The following is a 21,495-nucleotide window of genomic DNA, read 5'->3' as shown; positions in this document are numbered from 1 at the left end:
TTAATTGGTGTATGGTTCCTTGTGCATGTGACTTTCCAATTCTCTTGGACTCTTTGTTGTTCTCCTCTCAATTTAATTTGACCATGATCTGATCATGGATGAGTAAGATGTAGATTATATTATTGTGTTATTGGTGCCTCAGAAACGTTGAGTGTTTGAATATAAATATGCCCTCTCCACCATATTTAATTATTTCATAGTTAAGTATGCAAATGCATGTCATTCGATTTTGTGTGCGAAAGCTTGGGACTATAAGGTTCTATCTGCAAAAGATGATTCTGAGATAATTGGCTTTAAAGTTCCGAACCCTCATTGATTTGAATGGTGTCGACAATTTTTCTATATTGTATTCTTTTGAATTTAACAACATTAATTTGGGTATCTAGAGTACTATATAGAGGAGAAAATTGAACAGAACAAGGCTATGTCAATAACTCAATTTTGACAAAATTGCCTTGAGCATTCTGTTATTCCTGAACCCATGATTATGAGAGAGAGAGCGAGTCCCCTCTGACCCCCTCACCAAACATATTCCTCTGTGGCCTTTTCATGTATAATTTATTTTTAAACAGTGCCATTGAATGTGAAATCCATCAACGTTGTGTTTATGTTCCCTCCGCCATCGGTTGCAGGAATCCTCCATCGACATCATCTGTAGATCTATAATCATCCAGGCCACAGCTTCTCCTCAGGGAGCCCAGCTGAGACCCTGCCTGCCTCTAAAGGTTGCTGTTTATGGCCGTGCCTCACACCAGTGATTTATGAGGTTAGGCCCAACCTTGGACTGCTAACATGGCAGAAGATCTTTAGTGGTTTAGGGTTCTTCTTCTTCACTGTGCAATCTCATTGTATGGCTTTAATGGCCCTAGTCGCCCAGACAGTCTGCCTATTGGCACATAGCTGAATCTCCCACTAGACAAAAATCAGCCTAGCCATCTGGGTTGCGTGGATGTTTGCACAGTGCTGTATGATGACAATTAAAACACTAGCACTTTGGAATGAGACGCCATATTGAGTGTTAGCTAAGACTGGCGAGGTCCTCTCCCCAGGCTTCAGAGAGAGAGAGCGACAGGAATATGTCCCAAATTACACCCTATTTCCTATGGGCCCTCAAAAAGTAGTGCACTATGTAGGGAATAGGGTGTCATTTGGAATGTAGGCTGTGGTGTCTATAGTCGGTTCCCTTGTCTCTAGCTTCACAATATCAGAAATACATTGCCCACTCCCTGCACCAATGTCCATTATCAACCTGGTCTCAGAGCATTTCATATTATTCTGTACGTAAATCCGAGGCATGTTGAGTTTCGTATGGTATGTATTCATTTGTGGATGTCCATCACCCATTTCATATGATATGTTTAGCATTACAATTTGTATTATATGTTACGAATTTGCTAAACGTACAATATGTTTTGAATTTGCTAAACGTATATGTTACGAATTCTAGCTAGGTGGCTAACGTTAGCTAGCTCACTAACATTAGCGAGGCTAGGGGTTAGTGTTAAGTTTAGTAGTTAGGGTAAATGGTTAAGGTTAGGGGAAGGGTTAGCTAACATGCTAAGTAGTTGCAAAATAGCTAAAAAGTAGCAAGTAGTTGAAAATGTGCTAATTAGCTAAAATGATAACTGTTGTCTGTGATGTGATTCAAACTTGCAACCTTTGGGCTGTTAGACATTTGCGTTATACGCCTACCCATCCACCCCAACCAACCACCTTCCTTTCGTTTTTACCTTACATAACCATCTGTCTTATGTAACCATACCAAACGTAACATATCATACTAAATTGAGTGTCACGGATTTATGTACAGAATAATACAAAATGCTCTGAGACCAGGTTGCTCCTATTGTATTGTATTTGTATTTATTAGGGATCCCCATTAGCTGCTGCCAAGTCAGCAGCTACTCTTCCTGGGGTCCAGCAACATTAAGCCAGTTATATACAATTTAAAATATTACATGACATTACTTTTCACAACACATCAATTGCGTTCTCTCAGGCCACTACTCTACGATCCAATATCTACAATACAAAATCCATGTGTAGGTGTGTGTAGAGTGCATGTCTTATCCGTGTATGTTTGTGTGTCTGTGCCTGTGTGTTTCTCTTCACAGTCCCTGCTGTTCCATAAAGGTGTATTTTTATCTGTTTTAAAATCTGATTCTACTACTTACATCAGTTACCTGATGTGGAATAGAGTTATGTAGCCATGGCTCTTTGTAGTACTGTGCGCCTCACAGTCTGTTCTTAACTTGGTGATTGTGGGGTATGCATGGGTGTCAGCTGTGTGCTAGTAGTTTAAACAGGAACCTCGGGGCATTCAGCATGTCAACACTTACAAAAACAAGTAGTGATGAAGTCAATTTCTCCTCCACTTTGAGCCATGAGTGATTGACATGCACGTTATTAATGTTAGCCCCCTGTGTACGTTTAAGGGCCAGCCGTGCTGCCCTGTTCTGAACCAATTGTAATTTTCCCGAGGTCCCTCTTTGTGGCACCTGACCACATGACTGAACAGTAGTCCAGGTGCGACAAAACTAGTACCTGTAGGACTTGCCTTGTTGATAGTGTTGTTAAAAAGTCAGAGCACCGCTTGTTAGCTACTGTTGTATCAATGTTTGGACCATGACAGTTTACAATCCAGGGCTACTCCAAGCAGTTTAGTCACCTCAATTTGCTCAATATCCACGTTATTTATTGCAAGTTTTAGTTGAGGTTTAGGGTTTAGTGAATGATTTGTCCCAAATACAATGCTTTTAGTTTTTGAAATATGTAGGACTAACTTATTCCTTGCCACCCATTCTGAAACTAACTACAGCTCTTTGTTAAGTTTTGCAGGGATTATAGTATTGAGTCATCCGCATACATAGACACACTGGCTTTACTCAAGGCCATTGGCATGTCATTAGTAAATATTTTAAAAAGTAAGAGGCCTAGACAGCTGCCCTGGGGAATTCCTGATTCTACCTGGATTATGTTGGAGATGCTTCCATTAAAGAACACCCTCTGTGTTCTGTTAGACAGGTAACTCTTTATCCACAATATAGCAGGGGGTGTAAAGCCACAACACACATGTTTTTCCATCAGCAGATTGTGATTGATAATGTCAACAGCCGCATTGAAGTCTAACAATCTTTTTATCAACAATTGATCTCAGCCAATCATTGGTCATTAGTGTAAGTGCCGTGCTTGTTGAATGTTCTTCCCTATAAGCGTGCTGAAAGTTTGTTGTCAATTTATTTTACAGTAAAATAGCATTGTATCTGGTCAAACACAGTTTCCCCAAAAGTTTACTAAGGGTTGGTAACAGGCTGATTGGTCGACTATTTGAGCCGGTAAAGTGGCTTTACTATTCTTGGGTAGCGGAATTACTTTTGCTTCCCTCCAGGCCTGAGGGCACACACTTTCTAGTAGGCTTAGATTAAAGATATGACAAATTTGGAGTGGCAATATCGTCCACTAATATCCTCAGTAATATTCCCAGTTGTCAGACCCTGGTGGCTTGTCATTGCTGTTAGACAGCAATACGTTTTTCATCCTCTTCCACACTCACTTTACGGAATTCAAAATTACAATGCTTGTCTTTCATAATTTGTTAATTTATACTTGGATGTGTAGTGTCAGCGTTTGTTGCTGGTATGTCATGACTAAGTTTGCTAATCTTGCCAATGAAAAAATAATTCAAGTGATTTGCAATATTAGTGGGTTTTGTGATGAATGAGCCATCTGATTCAATGAATGATAGTGAGTTTGCCCAAAAATTCATTTAAGGTGCTCCAAAGCTTTTTACTATAATTTGCTATCATTTATCTTTGTTTCGTAGTATAGTTTCTTCTCTTTTTATTCAGTTTAGTCACATGAATTCTCAATTTTAAGTACGCTTGCAAATCAGTTGTGCAGCCAGACTTATTTGCCATTCCTTTTGCCTCATCCCTCTCAAACATACCATCTTTTAAATTCCTCATCAATCCACAGGGATTTAACCATTTTTACAGTCATTTTCTTAATGGGTGAATGCTTAAGTGTAACTGGAATAAGCAATTTCATAGAAGTGCAGCGTCTGGTTGCTACTCATTACACACCACAGACCCAAAAATATTATTTACATCAACAACATACATCAACAACAATCACTACAAAACGTATTGTATGACCTCTTATACACTATATTAGGTCCAGCCTTTGAACTTTGGTTTTCATAGATATGGCTACTATATTATGGTCACTACATCCGATGGATTTTGTACGTTGTTTGAAGGAGACAAAGGCACAGCGTAATTTGTGGTCATCATATTTATTTCAATGAGAACCAGCAACAAAATAACAAAGTGAAACCAAAACGAACGTACCGTTCCGTAGGCTACAAGAGCTGTACAAAAACAAGATCCCACAACATAGGTGGGAAAAAAGGCTACCTACGTATGATTCCCAATCAGAGACAACGAGACAGCTGCCTCGGATTGGGAGCCACACTCGGCGAAATACAAAACATAGAATGCCCACCCCACATCACACCCTGACCTCACCAAGTAGAGAAATAAAACGTCTCTCTAAGGTCAGGGTGTGACACATCCATGTTGATGATTTAATTTCTGTGCTGTTTGTAACTAGCCTGGTTTTTCTTGAGTGGGCAGCTTGATGAAAGCCAGTCAATATTTAAATCACCTATGCAACAGCATCACCACTACTACACTGTCAATAGAGTAAAACCTGAAATATGGGCTCCTGCTAATGCATCTTCAGCCCTTGATTAGTTTAAAACGATCAGCAAGAAGCACAAACTCAAGGTGGAGATGTGCATGTAGGCTTTAAAAACTATGTGTAGGATAACACATATTAATCAGATACAATCTCAGTCACAGCTCAGCCAATCCACACAATGTCGGCTTCAAGATTTAAGATAATTACACAGAAATGCCTATTTGACCCTGTGTTTATGATGAACAACAGGTATGTGTTTATGGAGGGAATATGACTCTAGGACAGTATTATTAGTTATTCACCAATGCATGAGATACAGTAAATATATTTATTTCAAAATGTTTCTTCAATTACATTTCCTATTTTCTAATATCATGTCTTGACTGAGCATTCTGGGTCAGACATGTCATTAGCATATGACCTCAATACAACTGCACAGCTTGGGCACAGATGATTAAAATATATTTTTCTGTATGTTTATTTTCATGCCTGCTGTCACAAACTTGCTTCATCAAAATCAAAAACTCCTCTTGCAAATCAGACAATATAGGTCAATAGCCGTGGTGCAATGGTAGTGTTTATAACAAAATGCCATCTCTCTAGCTTTATGTTTTGCATTTTTATGTAATGTAGCTGCATAAAGTATGTGATACCCATAAGAGAAGGATACAACAGAATACAGATAAGGTACTGCATTCCATTTAGAAAATGATGGATATTTAGTTAGAGAAGAAGTAAGGGGAAAATAGTACGGAGTAAAAGTTATACTGAATAAAAATATAAACGCAACATGCAACAGTTACTAAGATTTGACTGAGCTACATTTCATATTAGGAAATCAGTCAATTTAAATACATGTCATTAGGACTTAATATATGGATGTGACATGACTGTGCAGGGGTGTAGCCATAGGTGGGCCTTGGAGGGCATAGGCCCACCCAGTGGGGAGCCAGGCCCAGCCAATAAGAAAATGTTTTTCCCCACAAAATGGGCTTTATTATAGACATCTTATCTTGGCAAATGAGAAAAGCTCACTAACAGGGATGTAAAACAAAATGTGCACAAAACATGGGACCAACACTTTACATGTTGCATTTATATTTTTGTTCAGTGTACAGTGCATTCGGAAAGTATTCAGACCCCTTGACATTTTGTTACATTACAACCTTATTCCAAAATTGATGGGGGGAAAAAACGATTTAATAAATCTACACACAATACCCCATAATGACAATGCAAAAAAAGGTTAAAAAAAAGAAAAGCTGAAATATCACATTTACATAAGTATTCATACCCTTTACTCAGTACTTTGTTGAAGCACCTTTGGCAGCGATTATAGCCTCAAGTCTTCTTGGGTATGATGCTACAAGCTTGGCACAACTGCATTTGGGGAGTTTCTCCCATTCTTCTCTGCAGATCCTCTCAAGCACCTTCAGGTTGGATGGGGAGTGTCGCTGCACAGCTATTACCATGTCTCTCCAGAGATGTTCGATCGGTTTCAAGACCCGGCTCTGGCTGGGTCACTCAAGGACATTCAGAGACATGTCCCCAAGCCACTCCAGCATTGTCTTGGGTTTGTGCTTATGGTCATTGTCCTGTTGGACGGTGAACCTTCGCCCAGTCTGAGAACCTGGTCCAGAGTGCTCAGGACTTCATCAACGATCTCTCTGTACGTTGCGGCGTTCATCTTTCCCTTGATCCTGACTAGTCTCCCAGTCCCTGCCGCTGAAAAACATTCGCACAACATGATGCTGCCGCCACCGTAGGGATGGTGCCAGGTTTCCTCCAGGCGTGATGCTTCGCATTCAGGCCAAGAGTTCAATCTTTCATCAGACCAAATAATCTTGTTTCTCATGGTCTAAAAATCTTTAAGTGCCTTTTGGCAAACTCCAAACGGGCTGTCATGTGCCTTTTACTGAGTAGTGGTTCATGTATGGTCACTCTACCATTAAGGCCTGATTGGTGGAGTGCTGCAGAGACGGTTGTCCTCCTGGAAGGTTCTCCCATCTCCACAGAGGAACTCTGGAGTTTTGTCAGAGTGACCATCGTGTTCTTGGTCACCTACCTGACCAAGGCCCTTCTCCCCCGATTGCTCAGTTCAGCCGGGTCGCCAGCTCTAGGAAGAGTCTTGGTGGTTCTAAACTTCTTCCATTGAAGAATGATGGAGGCCCCTCTGTTCTTGGGGACCTTCAATGCTGCAGAAATGTTTTGTTACCCTTCCCTTGATCTGTGCCTCCACATAATCCTGTCTCGGAGCTCTACGGACAATCCTTTCGACCTTGTGGCTTGTTTTTTGCTCTGACATGTACTGTTAACTGCGGGATCTTACCAAATCATGTCCAATCAATTGAATTTACCACAGGTGGACTCCAATCAAGTTGTAGAATCATCTCAAGGATGATCAATGGAAACAGGATGCACCCGAGCTCAATTTCGAGTCTCATAGCAAAGGGTCTGAATAATCATGTAAAAACGTTTTTTATTTATACATTTTTCAAAAATGTCTAAAAACCTTTTCATTATGGGGTATTGTGTGTAGATTGATGAAAACATGTAGTTTTAATCCATTTTAGAATAAGGCTGTAACGTAACACAATGTGGAAAAAGTCAAGGGGTCTGAATACTTTCTGAATGCACTATATATTCTCACTAGATTTTTATGCTGTGTGCTATTTATCATTCATAAATGTCTTTTTTATTTTGACAAGTCACCAACTATGCCTAGCCTACTGTCATTGAAGTATCCACTGTTATTAAAGCAGTAGAGCAATGCTGAAAGAATGACATTAAACTTGCATGTCTTGTGATACATCTGGTCCAGCTTGAGTTGATTTACTCTAATCTTGTGTTGGAGAGCTCAGCAGCTCACAGATCGCTATCAATATGCATAACCGTTGGGCTTGTTCACAATGTGCACTGTGGCTGGTATGTTAATCACTTGTACCAAAGCAGCCACGTCTCTTAAAGGCCAGAATGACTTCTCGCTGCGTTCACAAAGTATAAAAACCTCCTTCAGACTAATATGGTCTCATAAATGATGTTACAGAAAACATATGCTAGTTAACACAAAGGGATCTACTGTAACACAAAGGGATCAACAAATAGGCTCGAAAACCCGACCCAAGGCTACACAGTGACCAGGGTCTGGTTTAAATTATGAACTGTTTTGGCATAGAGGACTAATCAACATAGGGATCAACTGTAGCCTCCTGTCAACAGAGGTCCTCTTCAGTCCCTGTATAATAGCTATATGACTCAAGCATCGTGGTTCATGTTGAAGTGTAAAGGTGACATGCCTCACTGTAGATACTGTAATGGTCTGTCTGTGGTTGGTGAGTTCATCCTGTGCCAGGACTTGATTTAGGCTACTTGTCACAGCAGAGTGGAAGATAAGTCCTCTGGGAGGAGGAGAGGAGAGGGTAGGAGGAGGGCAGCAGAATCTCTGTCAAGGGAAATTTCAGTAGGTTCGGCGAGGACACATGTGAAGCAGCAGACTGCCACTACCTGGGAGGAATGGCAGTCGGGTTTTAATGGTTCATCAATAAAACAATGTAATCCCGTCACACTGTCAAAAAACATGCTCGTCACACTGAAACTGCTCACTAAACATCGGCATTTGACAGATGCACTGGTGGATTTAATGTACATTATGCACCGTGTATAAGGCACTGGCACAATTTGTTACATGTCTTCATCTTGGAATACACATTTCCTCAGCAGAGGAGTAAATAGAATGTGTTTGTGCGTGTAATGAAGTAGATTTATTGACCTTTGTTGTAACTTTGGCTCTGTATGTTTGTCTTTTGTCTGCAATCAGCCACGTTAGGGATTGTGCCATGCTCCTTAATACAGCACTGCTCAGCCACGTTAGTGATTGTGCCATGCTCCTTAATAAAGCACTGCTCAGCCACGTTAGGGATTGTGCCATGCTCCTTAATAAAGCACTGCTCAGCCACGTTAGGGATTGTGCCATGCTCCTTAATAAAGCACTGCTCAGCCACGTTAGGGATTGTGCCATGCTCCTTAATACAGCACTGCTCAGCCACGTTAGGGATTGTGCCATGCTCCTTAATAAAGCACTGCTCAGCCACGTTAGGGATTGTGCCATGCTCCTTAATAAAGCACTGCTCAGCCACGTTAGTGATTGTGCCATGCTCCTTAATACAGCACTGCTCAGCCACGTTAGGGATTGTGCCATGCTCCTTAATACAGCACTGCTCAGCCACGTTAGGGATTGTGCCATGCTCCTTAATAAAGCACTGCTCAGCCACGTTAGGGATTGTGCCATGCTCCTTAATAAAGCACTGCTCAGCCACGTTAGGGATTGTGCCATGCTCCTTAATACAGCACTGCTCAGCCACGTTAGTGATTGTGCCATGCTCCTTAATAAAGCACTGCTCAGCCACGTTAGGGATTGTGCCATGCTCCTTAATAAAGCACTGCTCAGCCACGTTAGGGATTGTGCCATGCTCCTTAATAAAGCACTGCTCAGCCACGTTAGGGATTGTGCCATGCTCCTTAATAAAGCACTGCTCAGCCACGCTAGGGATTGTGCCATGCTCCTTAATAAAGCACTGCTCAGCCACGTTAGTGATTGTGCCATGCTCCTTAATAAAGCACTGCTGCAGCGGTGATTCTATTTCCCTGCTGGCTGTAATGCAGTAGATTAGGCCAAAGCTATTGGAGGAAGTGCAGTGCTTTAATTGAGTGTGAGAATGTTATCATTCCTCTTTCACTTCACTGGCCGTGGCCTCACTTACAATCACCAGGACTTCCTGGGATAGGAAGTGGTTGTACTGTAATCACTTGGGGCGGCAGGGTAGCCTAGTGGTTAGCCTAGTGGTTAGAGCGTTGGACTAGTAACCGGAAGGTTGCGAGTTCAAACCCCCGAGCTGACAAGGTACAAATCTGTCGTTCTGCCCCTGAACAGGCAGTTAACCCACTGTTCCCAGGCCGTCATTGAAAATAAGAATTTGTTCTTAACTGACTTGCCTGGTTAAATAAAGGTAAAATAAAAATAAAAATAAAAAACTTCAATGGGGATAACTATTACATAGATATACAGGCTGTGGGTCATATACTGTAGCATTCACTGTGATCCCTATGATGGTAACTTAAGTTGAATTAGCTTGTAGGTGGTAATTCCCTTTTGTCTGAGGCATACATCATTTTTCCGTGGATAGAAGACTTTTAAAATAAGCACAAAGAATGGTCTCATGCTGGATTTGTCACTTCTTGGAGATTTGGCTTCCAATGTCGATGTTGTGAACCACACAATGTTTTCTCCTGCGGTTTTAAGCCTTGTGCCCATTCATCGGACTGGGTTATTGTGCTGTGCCTGAAATCAAATCTTTCTCTTCCTCTCCCTGCCCCTCTCTCTCCTCTTTATTCTCTCACTCACTCACTCGCTCTAACTCTCTTCCCCCTCCCCCTCCCCTTCACCATTCTCGCTTCTTCAGCCTCTCTCTCTCTCTCTCTCTCTCTCTCTCTCTCTCTCTCTCTCTCTCTCTCTCTCTCTCTCTCTCTCTCTCTCTCTCTCTCTCTCTCTCTCTCTTTCCCTCTTTCCCTCTTTCCCTCTTCCCTCCCTGGCTCATGCTGGTAAAATGATCTGCAGGAGCAGAGGCACGCCTGACTCTCTCTCAGACATACCACCCATGTGATCTCACAGGCTGCCTCCCTCTGCTCCAGTCAGGCTCCAGCCTTTCAGCCGGCAGCAACTAATGAGTCTTTGTGTGGCTAGGGTGAATAAGAGAGAGAAGGAGGGAAGGGAGAGGGAGAGTTAAAGAGAGGCACCTATTGTCGTTTAAACAATAAAGGAAGGGAGAGGGAGAGTTAAATATTGTCATTTAACAATAAAGCATACGGTACCGGCAGTGGCCGTCAGGGCTGGGATATTGACAAGTCTCTGTGTGTCTCCCTCTCCCTCCCTCTCACCAGGTTCTCATGCCCTCAGAGTACTGGGGTCGCAGCAAGTCAGTGGACTAAAGCAAAATGGGAGCCTATCATTTATCATGTTTCACTTCATTCTAAGTGCTTCATTTAGATTTTGCTCCCAAGTGTCACGTTAAGAAAGGGGGCCAGAGGAGTCGGAACACGCCAGTGGACACAGGTCAGTGGTTTCTAACAGGGCTGGCACAAAGTACCCTGTTATCAATTTTTTTTTTTTTTTTTTGCAGGGCTGATGTGTGACGACTTGCTACAGATGCTGGGGCTTGTTAGTATTGCTTGGGAACGAGAGCTTTCGTTGTGACTCTCTCTGTATGGCAGGTCTGCAGCGTGAGGCTTGTGTGTCACCTCTGTGTACAGTGATAGATGAACCTTACGGGGAACATGATCTGTTTTGATTCAGAATATGCGTGTGTCACGTAGGGCTGTGGATGCAGTTCATAAAGGAATACAGTTGGTTTGTACAGTGCATGTGTGTGCGCTCAGTGAAGCCAGCACAGGGAGGGGCTTTTGCAAGCAGACTTTTGCTGCATTATTTCCACCCAGCATTTTCTCTTGCACTGTGGTGTATGCCCAGCCATGATTAGTTGGAACACAACAGTGGAGGAGACAAAGAAATGTCGAGTAGGAACTAGCTCTGCTCTCTGGCTTGTGCTGCTAAGCCCCGAAGAAGTGAAGTCTGCTTGCATGAACCACTGAGTTGCATTTGATGTCATGCCTATTCACTGTGTTAAGGAGATGATACCCTATCCAGATTGGATCGGTCTATTTTAGGACAGCTACAATATGAAATAAGCGTAATCCTTGTTCGTACAGAAAATGATATGCATTGATTTGGATTTTGAGTGTAGCTATATCCATCTTATTCAATTTGTCTTAATTGTGTGCCTCAAATCTTCCTCTTTAAACTATACTGTGATAATGTGTTGTCAGATGTAGTCATATTTATGTTTCACAGACATGAGGACTGGAGCAGAATCACTTTCAGACATGAAATCACTATTTCTGCTCAAATGTTGGCATCGCCATGGAAACCACTTTGGCTATCATAGCATATTGCAGCATCTGCTGAGGGCTAAGAATACGAATGGATTTCCAACAATGGAGAACTAATTAAAATGATTACAAAATAGACTTGGGCCATCCCATGTGGAAAATAGAACTAAATTGTCTGTACTATTTTGTATTCTTCCTGAATTACAGTGAGGATTGTCCAGCTGCCCATTATGGCAACCGTAGAAAAGGAGGTACTAAGTAACTAATGCATTTAAAAATGTAATTCCATTGGTTATAAGCTACATAAAAATGTCATTCCATTGGTTATAAGCTACATAAAAATGTAATTCCATTGGTTATAAGCTACATAAAAATGTCATTCCATTGGTTATAAGCTACATAAAAATGTAATTCCATTGGTTATAGGCTATATAAAAATGTAATTCCATTGGTTATAGGCTACATAAAAATGTAATTCCATTGGTTATAGGCTACATAAAAAATGTAATTCCATTGGTTATAGGCTACATAAAAATGTATTTGCATTCAGGCAGTCTCTGATAGCTGTATTATTTGTGCAACCTTTAATGCTAAATGATGAGGGCCAGTAACCATTTTAGACTGATTCAATATTTCATCAACGGTACCAACAGGAAACGCTGATATGTTTTGGTTCAAAATATGTAGAGTTTGTTTTAATCCTCCGTGGAAGCTGGCCAAGCTACAGCGGTGTTTGTCAGAACATAAGACACCCCGAAAATGTGTCTTCTCACAAAAACATCTGTGGCGTCCGAACCGTTTGGGCTACAAACTAATATGGCCACTCTATGGACAGATGAGACTCTCACTGGACACCGTTACCGGTCGAAACATTTTTATGGAAGTGCGGAGGTAGTGTGCCCCAAAATAAAAAAAGGTTAAATATGTGTGTTCCCCCCCAAAAAACAAATAATTAGCTTTCTTATATATAGGAAATACACGTTAAATCCATATTCTTCATGATTAATTTTTTATCTGTCTGTTTTGCCATTTATGAATGTGTTATTCAATGCGTTTCTATGGTCTATAGTAGTAATGGTTTAATTTTTTTTTTCAATACCTACAGGGGTCCTAAAATTCAAAACCAAACAAACAATTCCATATGTTAGCTTTAGTGTATTTGAATGATTGGTCTACTGTGCAGAGGGACAGACAATCATTAAAATGGGTGTCCTGGTGCCAAACATTGAACATTCCACAGCGCTAAGTACTGTAGTTTACGTTAGATCTCCTCCAGGTGCAAGCTGACCCATGTCACAGTACAACCACAGACACTTGGGAACAATGGTCCTTTGGCAGCGGCGTGATTTCTCTCCAGGTTCCACCACACTGGATGCGTCCCAAATGGCACCTTATTCCCTATATAGTGCAAAAGTAGTGCACAATATAGGGACTATAGTGCCATTTGGGATGTATGTGAAGGTAATGCACTACATAGGGGCACATACACTGTCCTTAAGGCAGCAGCAGTATTTGCATGTGTAATGAGTTGATAGCAGAGAGCGGCTCCAGATGAATGGGCACGTCTCTCTGAATGGAACTCCACCACAAGCTGCTCAGGCTGATACTGGGACTGAGACTGAAGCTGAACACTGTTTCTTTATTTCCGTGTCAAAGATGAGTCGGAGAGTGATGAATAAAAAAGTATACCAATTACATTTAAGGACCAAAACATTGACAGCTGTGCCATACAGATTGCAAAATAGTTGGGAAGAGATTTCAGATGTAAAATGTATTTCATGGCACATGGTTTATGAACTGATACACAAAACGAAGGCGGATTCAAAACTTAGTTTTTCCATTTAATTTATCACACAAAATTATTGCAACCAATATAATGTTATATATATGGGGGTACAATTATCCCAGCTCTGAATATTTTGCTGGGAAGAGTTTGGGTACTGTCCATTTGTAGCTTGTTTTTGGTCACAGGTTCAGGAATGGCTGAAGAATTGCAACATTTACCTGGAGTTAACTCCGCAAATAGCACTGCTGGGTGATCTGAAAAGTCATAGTCAATATATCAATAATATAATAATACTCTTAGCCAAAATTGTTATCTTTAATTTACAATCTGTAGAAACTATGAGAATAGAAAGGTTCAGAACTGACGTGAAACATCACAGCACAGTTGAAAAATGTATGACAAAAATAAATCAAAACTGGATGATGTTTAAAAGATGGATGGGAGGGGTTGATGGTAGCTGAAGGATGGGACTAAAAACAAACAAAATAGAACTATTGTAAAATATATAGTAATTTTCATCATAGGTACACTTCAACTATGACAGACAAAATGAGAAAAAAATCCAGAAAATCACATTGTAGGATTTTTAATGAATTTATTTGCAAATTATGGTGGAAAATAAGTATTTGGTCAATAACAAAAGTTTATCTCAATACTTTGTTATATACCCTTTGTTGGCAATGACAGAGGTCAAACGTTTTCTGTAAGTCTTCACAAGGTTTTCACACACTGTTGCTGGTATTTTGGCCCATTCCTCCATGCAGATCTCCTCTAGAGCAGTGATGTTTTGGGGCTGTTGCTGGGCAACACGGACTTTCAACTCCCTCCAAAGATTTTCTATGTGGTTGAGATCTGGAGACTGGCTAGGCCACTCCAGGACCTTGAAATGCTTCTTACAAAGCCACTCCTTCGTTGCCCGGGCGGTGTGTTTGGGATCATTGTCATGCTGAAAGACCCAGCCACGTTTCCTCTTCAATGCCCTTGCTGATGGAAGGAGGTTTTCACTCAAAATCTCACGATACATGGCCCCATTCATTCTTTCCTTTACACGGATCAGTCGTCCTGGTCCCTTTGCAGAAAAACAGCCCCAAAGCATGATGTTTCCACCCCCATGCTTCACAGTAGGTATGGTGTTCTTTGGAATCAACTCAGCATTCTTTGTCCTCCAAAAATGACAAGTTGAGTTTTTACCAAAAAGTTATATTTTGGTTTCATCTGACCATATGACATTCTCCCAATCTTCTTCTGGATCATTCAAATGCTCTCTAGCAAACTTCAGACGGGCCTGGACATGTACTGGCTTAAGCAGGGGGACACGTCTGGCACTGCAGGATTTGAGTCCCTGGTGGCGTAGTGTGTTACTGATGGTAGGCTTTGTTACTTTGGTCCCAGCTCTCTGCAGGTCATTCACTAGGTCCCCCTGTGTGGTTCTGGGATTTTGCTCATCGTTCTTGTGATAATTTTGACCCCACGGGGTGAGATCTTGCGTGGAGCCCCAGATCGAGGGAGATTATCAGTGGTCTTGTATGTCTTCCATTTCCTAATAATTGCTCCCACAGTTGATTTCTTCAAACCAAGCTGCTTACCTATTGCAGATTTAGTCTTCCCAGCCTGGTGCAGGTCTACAATTTTGTTTCTGGTGTCCTTTGACAGCTCTTTGGTCTTGGCCATAGTGGAGTTTGGAGTGTGACTGTTTGAGATTGTGGACAGGTGTCTTTTATACTGATAACAAGTTCAAACAGGTGCCATTAATACAGGTAACGAGTGGAGGACAGAGGAGCCTATTAAAGAAGAAGTTACAGGTCTGTGAGAGCCAGAAATCTTGCTTGTTTGTAGGTGACCAAATACTTATTTTGCAAATTAATTCATAAAAAATCCTACAATGTGATTTTCTGGATTTTTTTCTTCTAATTTTGTATGTCATAGTTGAAGTGTACCTATGATGAAAGATACAGGCCTCTCTCATCTTTTTAAGTGGGAGAACTTGCACAATTGGTGGCTGACTAAATACTTTTTTGCCTCAATGTATATGGAATTGGAAATGATGCAGACAATTACATTGATAGAAGCCACAATCTATTTGCAATATTAAAGCTGATCCACCCCCTAAACATAAACAAATCTTATTAGATGTGTTTTAGAAGATGGCATCCCACATCATGTAGTAAGAGAACCAAAAGCCAGACTGTTGTTGTCACATACACTACATCAACTGTGTTTAGGGACATATTAGACCAAATGCATCAAAAATAATTGCAACTTGATTACTGATATAAGCAATGGCTGGCTGAAGACATGTTGATGGAACTATGGAGAATGATTTGTGAGGAAAGGCAGCCAGTTCCAACAACCCATTGTTTGATAGTTACAATTCAACACTTATTACAGTAGCCTAATTTGGCACTTACAGTAGTATTTGTGCAGTTGACTGATGACCCAGGTCTTGTTTTGATTTGTTTAATTACACCATCAGGCAGAGTTTAATGGCTGTCACTGGTGGCTGTTCTCCACTGGCCTCTGTAGTGGCATTGGGGAGGATGAGTGACGCGGCAAGGTGTGCATCCCAAATGGCACTCTATTCCTAATGGCAACCTATTCCCTATATACAGTGCCTTCAGAAAGTATTCACACTTTTTTCCACATTTTGTTGTGTTACTGGCTGAACTTAAAATGGATTCAATATAAATGCTGTGGTCTTGTATGTTGACTGATGACCCAGGTCTTGGGTCACTGGCCTACACACAATACCCCATAATGTCAAAGTGGAATTATGTTTTTAGATAAAAAAAATTTAAACAAATTGATTAAAAAAAATGAAAAGCTGAAATGTCTTGAGTCAATAAGTATTCAACTCCTTTTGTTATGTCAAGCCTAAATAAGTTCAGGAGTAAATATTTGCTTAACATGTCACATAAGTTTCATGGAATCACTCTGCAAATATAGGGTTTATCATGATTTTTTTAATGACTACCCCATCTCTGTACCCTACACATACAATTATCTTTAAGGTCCGTCAGTCGAGTAGTAAATTTCAAAAACAGATTCAACCACAAAGACCAGGGAGGTTTTCCAATGCCAAAGTAGGGCACCTATTGGTAGATGGGTAAACATTTTAAAAGTTGACATTGAATATCCCTTTGAGCATGGTGAAGTTATTAATTACACTTTGCATTGTGTTTCAATAGACTCAGTCACTGCAAATATACAGGTGTCTTTCCTAACTCAGTTGCTGGAGAGGAAGGAAACCGCTCAGGGATTTCACCATGAGGTCAATGGTGACTTTAAAACAGTTAGAGTTTAATGGTGTGATAGGAGAAAACTGAGGATGTATCAACAACATTGTAGTTACATGACAATACTAATCTAAATTAAAAGAAGGAAGCCTTTACAGAAAAAATATTCCAAAACATGCATCCTGTTTACTAAAGTAAAACTGCAAAAAATGTTGCAAAGAAATATCCTGAATACAAAGCGTTATGTTTGGTGCAAATCCAACACAACACATCACTGAGTATCACACATCACTGAGGACTAGGACATTTCTTTAGGATTAAAATAAATGGAATAGAGCTAAGCACATGCAAAATCCTAGAGGAAAACCTGGTTCAGTCTACTTTCCACCAGACACTGGGAGACAAGTTCACCTTTCAGAAGGACAATAACCCCAAACACCAGGACAAATATAATACTGGAGTTGCTTTCCAAGATGGCATTGAATGTTCCTGAGTGGCCTACAGTTTTGGTTTAAATTGGCTTGAAAATCTATGGCAATACTTGAAAATGGGTGTCTAGCAATGATCAACAACCAACTTGACAGAGATTGCAGAATTTTCAAAATAATCATGTGCATATATTGTACAATCCAGTTGTGCCAAGGTCTTACAGACTTACCCAGAAAGACTCACTGATGCAGTTCGCTGTCAAAGGTGATTCTAACGTGTATTGATACTCAATACTTTTTTTTTTTTTTTTTTTTTTGATATTTCTGTCTTTTATTTTCAATATATTTGCAAACATTTCTCAAAAAATATTTTCACTTTGTCATTATGGGGTATTGTGTGTAGATGGATGAGGGAGGAAAACTGTATTATTTCACCCATTTTGAATTCAGACTGTAACACAGCCAAATGTGGAATAAGTCAAGGGGTATGAATACTTTCTGAAGGCACCGTAGTGCATTACTGTTGACCAGAGCCCTGGTCAAAAGTAGTGTGCTATATAGGGAATAGGGTGCAATTTGAGATGCAGCCAGGGCCTGTCCTCAGTTTCTATGAACCTGGGAGCTATTAAACACTCTGACTTCAGCAGCACTTCACATCCCTCTGGGTGCTCCCCCCGGTCCATTTGAACATTTTCACGTTCTTTCTTCTATAGAGGGTATAACCATGTCAGTCATAATATCCTCCTAACCACTATAAACTATCTTCAGTCATGCCCCAGATTGGAACCCCCCTAGGGAGCACTGAATGTGCAACATTACACATTTTACAAAATCACTATTTTACTTATGCACACACATGCGCACGCACGGCCACACGCGCACACATTCACGTGTGCATGCACACACATTCAGGCATATTTAAATTCACTGCCTATCCCAGAATAAGTAAAGCCGTAGTCAGGCTTTTTTAAATTTCCCATAAGATGGAAATTAATTAATTTTGAAGCCAAGGGATATTTTCAATCAGTAGCCGGCTGGATGCATGCATTGTGTTTTTGAGGTGCAACAGCAATTAAGTACAGTCACATTATGTTTTTAGTTTGAATATGCTGCTGTGGGCAGATATTACAATCCTGCTTTGGGCGGAAACGTCTCATTTAATTTTTGCTCCATGTTGTTCTTTTGTGATAAAAAATATTCAGGCAGTGTTTTTAGAAATACCATCATGAATGCAGGGCAAAGTAAGCAAAATCTCACCCCAGTGTCCCTTTTCTGTCGTCGCTCAATCAAAGACAGCAGAGTGAACAAGGTAGACACGTCATGCAATTAGCATCCTTCGCCTCGCATCCCGAGCTCCTTTGTGTCAAGGTGATCAATTGCCTGGGGACCATCGGGTAGGTAGTGACGGCAGGGGGAGGGGGGGGGGGGGGGGGGGGGGCTGGGTAGCAGGAGGGGTTGTTGTGTTCTGTGGCTCACTGCTAATTGACTGTGTTGAGGACTGTGGAGGCCGGCGGGGCCTAAGCTGGGCATTAAATAATGTGTACCCTTCCTTGTGCTGGCTGTTGCAGGTGCAGCGGTGGAGACGGAGAGGAGGGCCATGAGCGGTATACTTAAGAGGAAGTTTGACGAGGTGGAGGCGTCCTCCTCGCCGTGCTCCTCCTTGCAGGAGTCTGATGACGAGGTCTCCTGCAGCGAGAGCGGAGACAGCAGTGACAGTGTCAACCCTTCCGCCTCGGGCCCCTTCACCCGTGAGCGCACACACACACACACACACACACACACACACACACACACTGCTCTCTCCCGCTATACATATACTCAACACTGATACAGTCTGACACGAACAGACAAAAAGCTACATGCATTATTCATATTGTAGTTTAGTGAAAGAGACTTTTTGAATGAAGCATGTGTCATTCAGATTATACTTCTGTATCGTAATTGTTGCTTCTAAAATGGACGTTGAGTGTATTAGGAAACAGCATGACAATAACACGTCATTGTGATGACTTGCTGAAGCACAATTACAACCCTCGGTTAGAAATGTCATTCAGATAACTCGGTTGAAGAGGAAATTCAAAAAGCTGCATCAATGGATGTGCTTTAAAAGAGGAGAAGAGATGCAATCCATGGCATTGTGCTGAGCTGAGCTGGTGTCTGTGTGGACAGCTGAGTAGCCATGAGGACGGCTGGATAGACTGTGCTGAGCTGGTGTCTGTGTGGACAGCTGAGTAGCCATGAGGACGGCTGGATGGACTGTGCTGAGCTGGTGTCTGTGTGGACAGCTGAGTAGCCATGAGGACGGCTGGATAGACTGTGCTGAGCTGGTGTCTGTGTGGACAGCTGAGTAGCCATGAGGACGGCTGGATGGACTGTGCTGAGCTGGTGTCTGTGTGGACAGCTGAGTAGCCATGAGGACGGCTGGATGGACTGTGCTGAGCTGGTGTCTGTGTGGACAGCTGAGTAGCCATGAGGACGGCTGGATGGACTGTGCTGAGCTGGTGTCTGTGTGGACAGCTGAGTAGCCATGAGGACGGCTGGATGGACTGTGCTGGTGTCTGTGTGGACAGCTGAGTAGCCATGAGGACGGCTGGATGGACTGTGCTGGTGTCTGTGTGGACAGCTGAGTAGCCATGAGGACGGCTGGATGGACTGTGCTGGGCTGGTGTCTGTGTGGACAGCTGAGTAGCCATGAGGACGGCTGGATAGACTGTGCTGGGCTGGTGTCTGTGTGGACAGCTGAGTAGCCATGAGGACGGCTGGATAGACTGTGCTGGGCTGGTGTAGCTGGGCTGTAATAAAGGGGAATGAATGCAGCTCCGCAGCAGCACAACAGTCTCTCATTAGGTGTTGCGTCAGCAGGCACAGCACAGTACAGCCTGATGAATGAGCTGATGCTCTCTAGTCTCTAGCGTTGTGGTGTGTCTGGCAGGCTCTGAGAAGCTATGAGTTGAGTAAGCCTGTCATCGGAAGTCAGTTTGGCAGGCACCTCTGATGGTGCCACTGATAAATAAATAAAAAAAGAAGACCTGTGTTTTAGATGGCCTGTTTTTTTCTATGAGCAGATATGATGTTATTGGTAGTCAGCCTGGGGGAAAATGTGTGGATTGTCAGTGGTTGGTTCCTCAGGTGACAGATCTATGTTGTGTGTTGGGGAAAGACGGATACAGTAACCTTACCCTGGTTTATTGTGGGTGTAAGTGACAGGGCTCCTCCCTGTGTTGTGTTTACATGTGCGTGTGTGCCAGAGGACGCTGATAGGAGGAGCTATAGGAGGACGGGCTCATTGTAATGGCTGAAAAGGGAATAAATGTAACGATATCAAACATTTATTCCATTCCAGCCATTACAATGAGCCCCTCCTCCTTTAGCGCCTCCCACCAGCCTCCTCTGGTGTGCGCGTATGCGCTTGTGTTTGTGTAGGTCCATACGTGCGCACGTGTTTGGGGGTGGGGATGGGGGGCGAGGGGATCAGGGACAAGGGTGCTGTTTCCCCAGACTCCTGAGCCTTCTGGGTCAGCTGCTGCAGATAAAGGCAACCAGGAGGATGTTGCTTTAAGCCAAGGGAATCAGAGAGCAGTTCATGCAGCAGAGCACACGGCTCCCAGAGCTTCTCCTCACTAAAGAGGTGTCACACTGTGTCAGGCGTGGTGCTGAGATGTACAGTAGCATTGTTGCCTGGAGAATACAGTACAACTCCGTCTCGGGCTGCGTTAGTGTTGGGGAAATAGTCCAGCCCCTCTCCTTGTGGGATTGCTTTTAGAGGAGCAAAACAAAGCCTTGGAATTTCTGAATCTGAATCGGGAGGTCTTTGACGAAGGGCTTCTATGTGTTCTCACAGATTTATTGTTAGAACTACATGGTCATAGCAACCCTAATATCACAAGTCACTAGAAGATGGCCGAACAAGAAATAGGAAGAAATACAGAGATATCGAACTCTCTTACATATTGCAAGCTTGAAAATGACCTCTGCATGAAATTGCTTTCTCATTCAGTAAAACCACATGGATACCCTAAACAAAGTGGGGGGGGGGGGGGGAATAAAGCGAAATTCCCATCAACAAGGCCAGACTGGCGCTGCCATGCCTGTAATGAATGCATTGTCCTTATGGCACAGGGTGGAGTGCTGCTGGAACCAGATGGTTCCCATTTGTCCTGTTTTTCTGACATCAAGTGAGCGCTGGGAAAGCTGTGCTCAACCACTCCAGATCTGAGCCAGGAGGGGGATTATTTATGCTCTCTGTCTTTGCTTTCTTTTTCCTCCTTCCCTCCTTCCCTCCCTCTCATAGAACGGTCCTTTAAAAAGCCACACGTAGTACTGACATGCCAATTGGCAGAGTTGGGATGATGAAACACTGCTCTACTAAGCTGGGTTGAGTTGTCTGAGTGTTAGCAAGAGGACT

The 21,495-nt window shown here is 42.2% G+C and overlaps 1 protein-coding gene across 6 annotated transcripts in view; it reads left to right on the top strand.

Moving 5' to 3' along the window:
* LOC110520077 (cysteine/serine-rich nuclear protein 3) overlaps positions 1 to 21,495 on the top strand; it is a 32,930-nt gene that overhangs the window by 6,412 nt on the left and 5,023 nt on the right. For 5 of the 6 annotated variants that reach the window (XM_036974358.2, XM_090229737.1, XM_090229734.1 and 2 more), the window contains one exon: positions 18,659 to 18,838. In XM_036974358.2, the coding sequence (XP_036830253.1) occupies positions 18,688 to 18,838 (151 nt within the window). In that variant the 5' untranslated portion in view covers positions 18,659 to 18,687. Of the gene's footprint in view, positions 1 to 10,357; positions 10,811 to 18,658; positions 18,839 to 21,495 lie in introns of those variants that run through there. The other variant, XM_036974359.2, reaches the window with a different exon arrangement.

This window comes from Oncorhynchus mykiss, chromosome 3, assembly GCF_057628025.1.
Source record: "Oncorhynchus mykiss isolate SJ-2025 chromosome 3, ASM5762802v1, whole genome shotgun sequence".
In the NCBI taxonomy this organism is placed as follows: domain Eukaryota; kingdom Metazoa; phylum Chordata; class Actinopteri; order Salmoniformes; family Salmonidae; genus Oncorhynchus; species Oncorhynchus mykiss.
The sequence above is the reverse complement of the archived record's forward strand: the minus strand, read 5'-3'. Positions and strand labels throughout refer to the sequence as shown.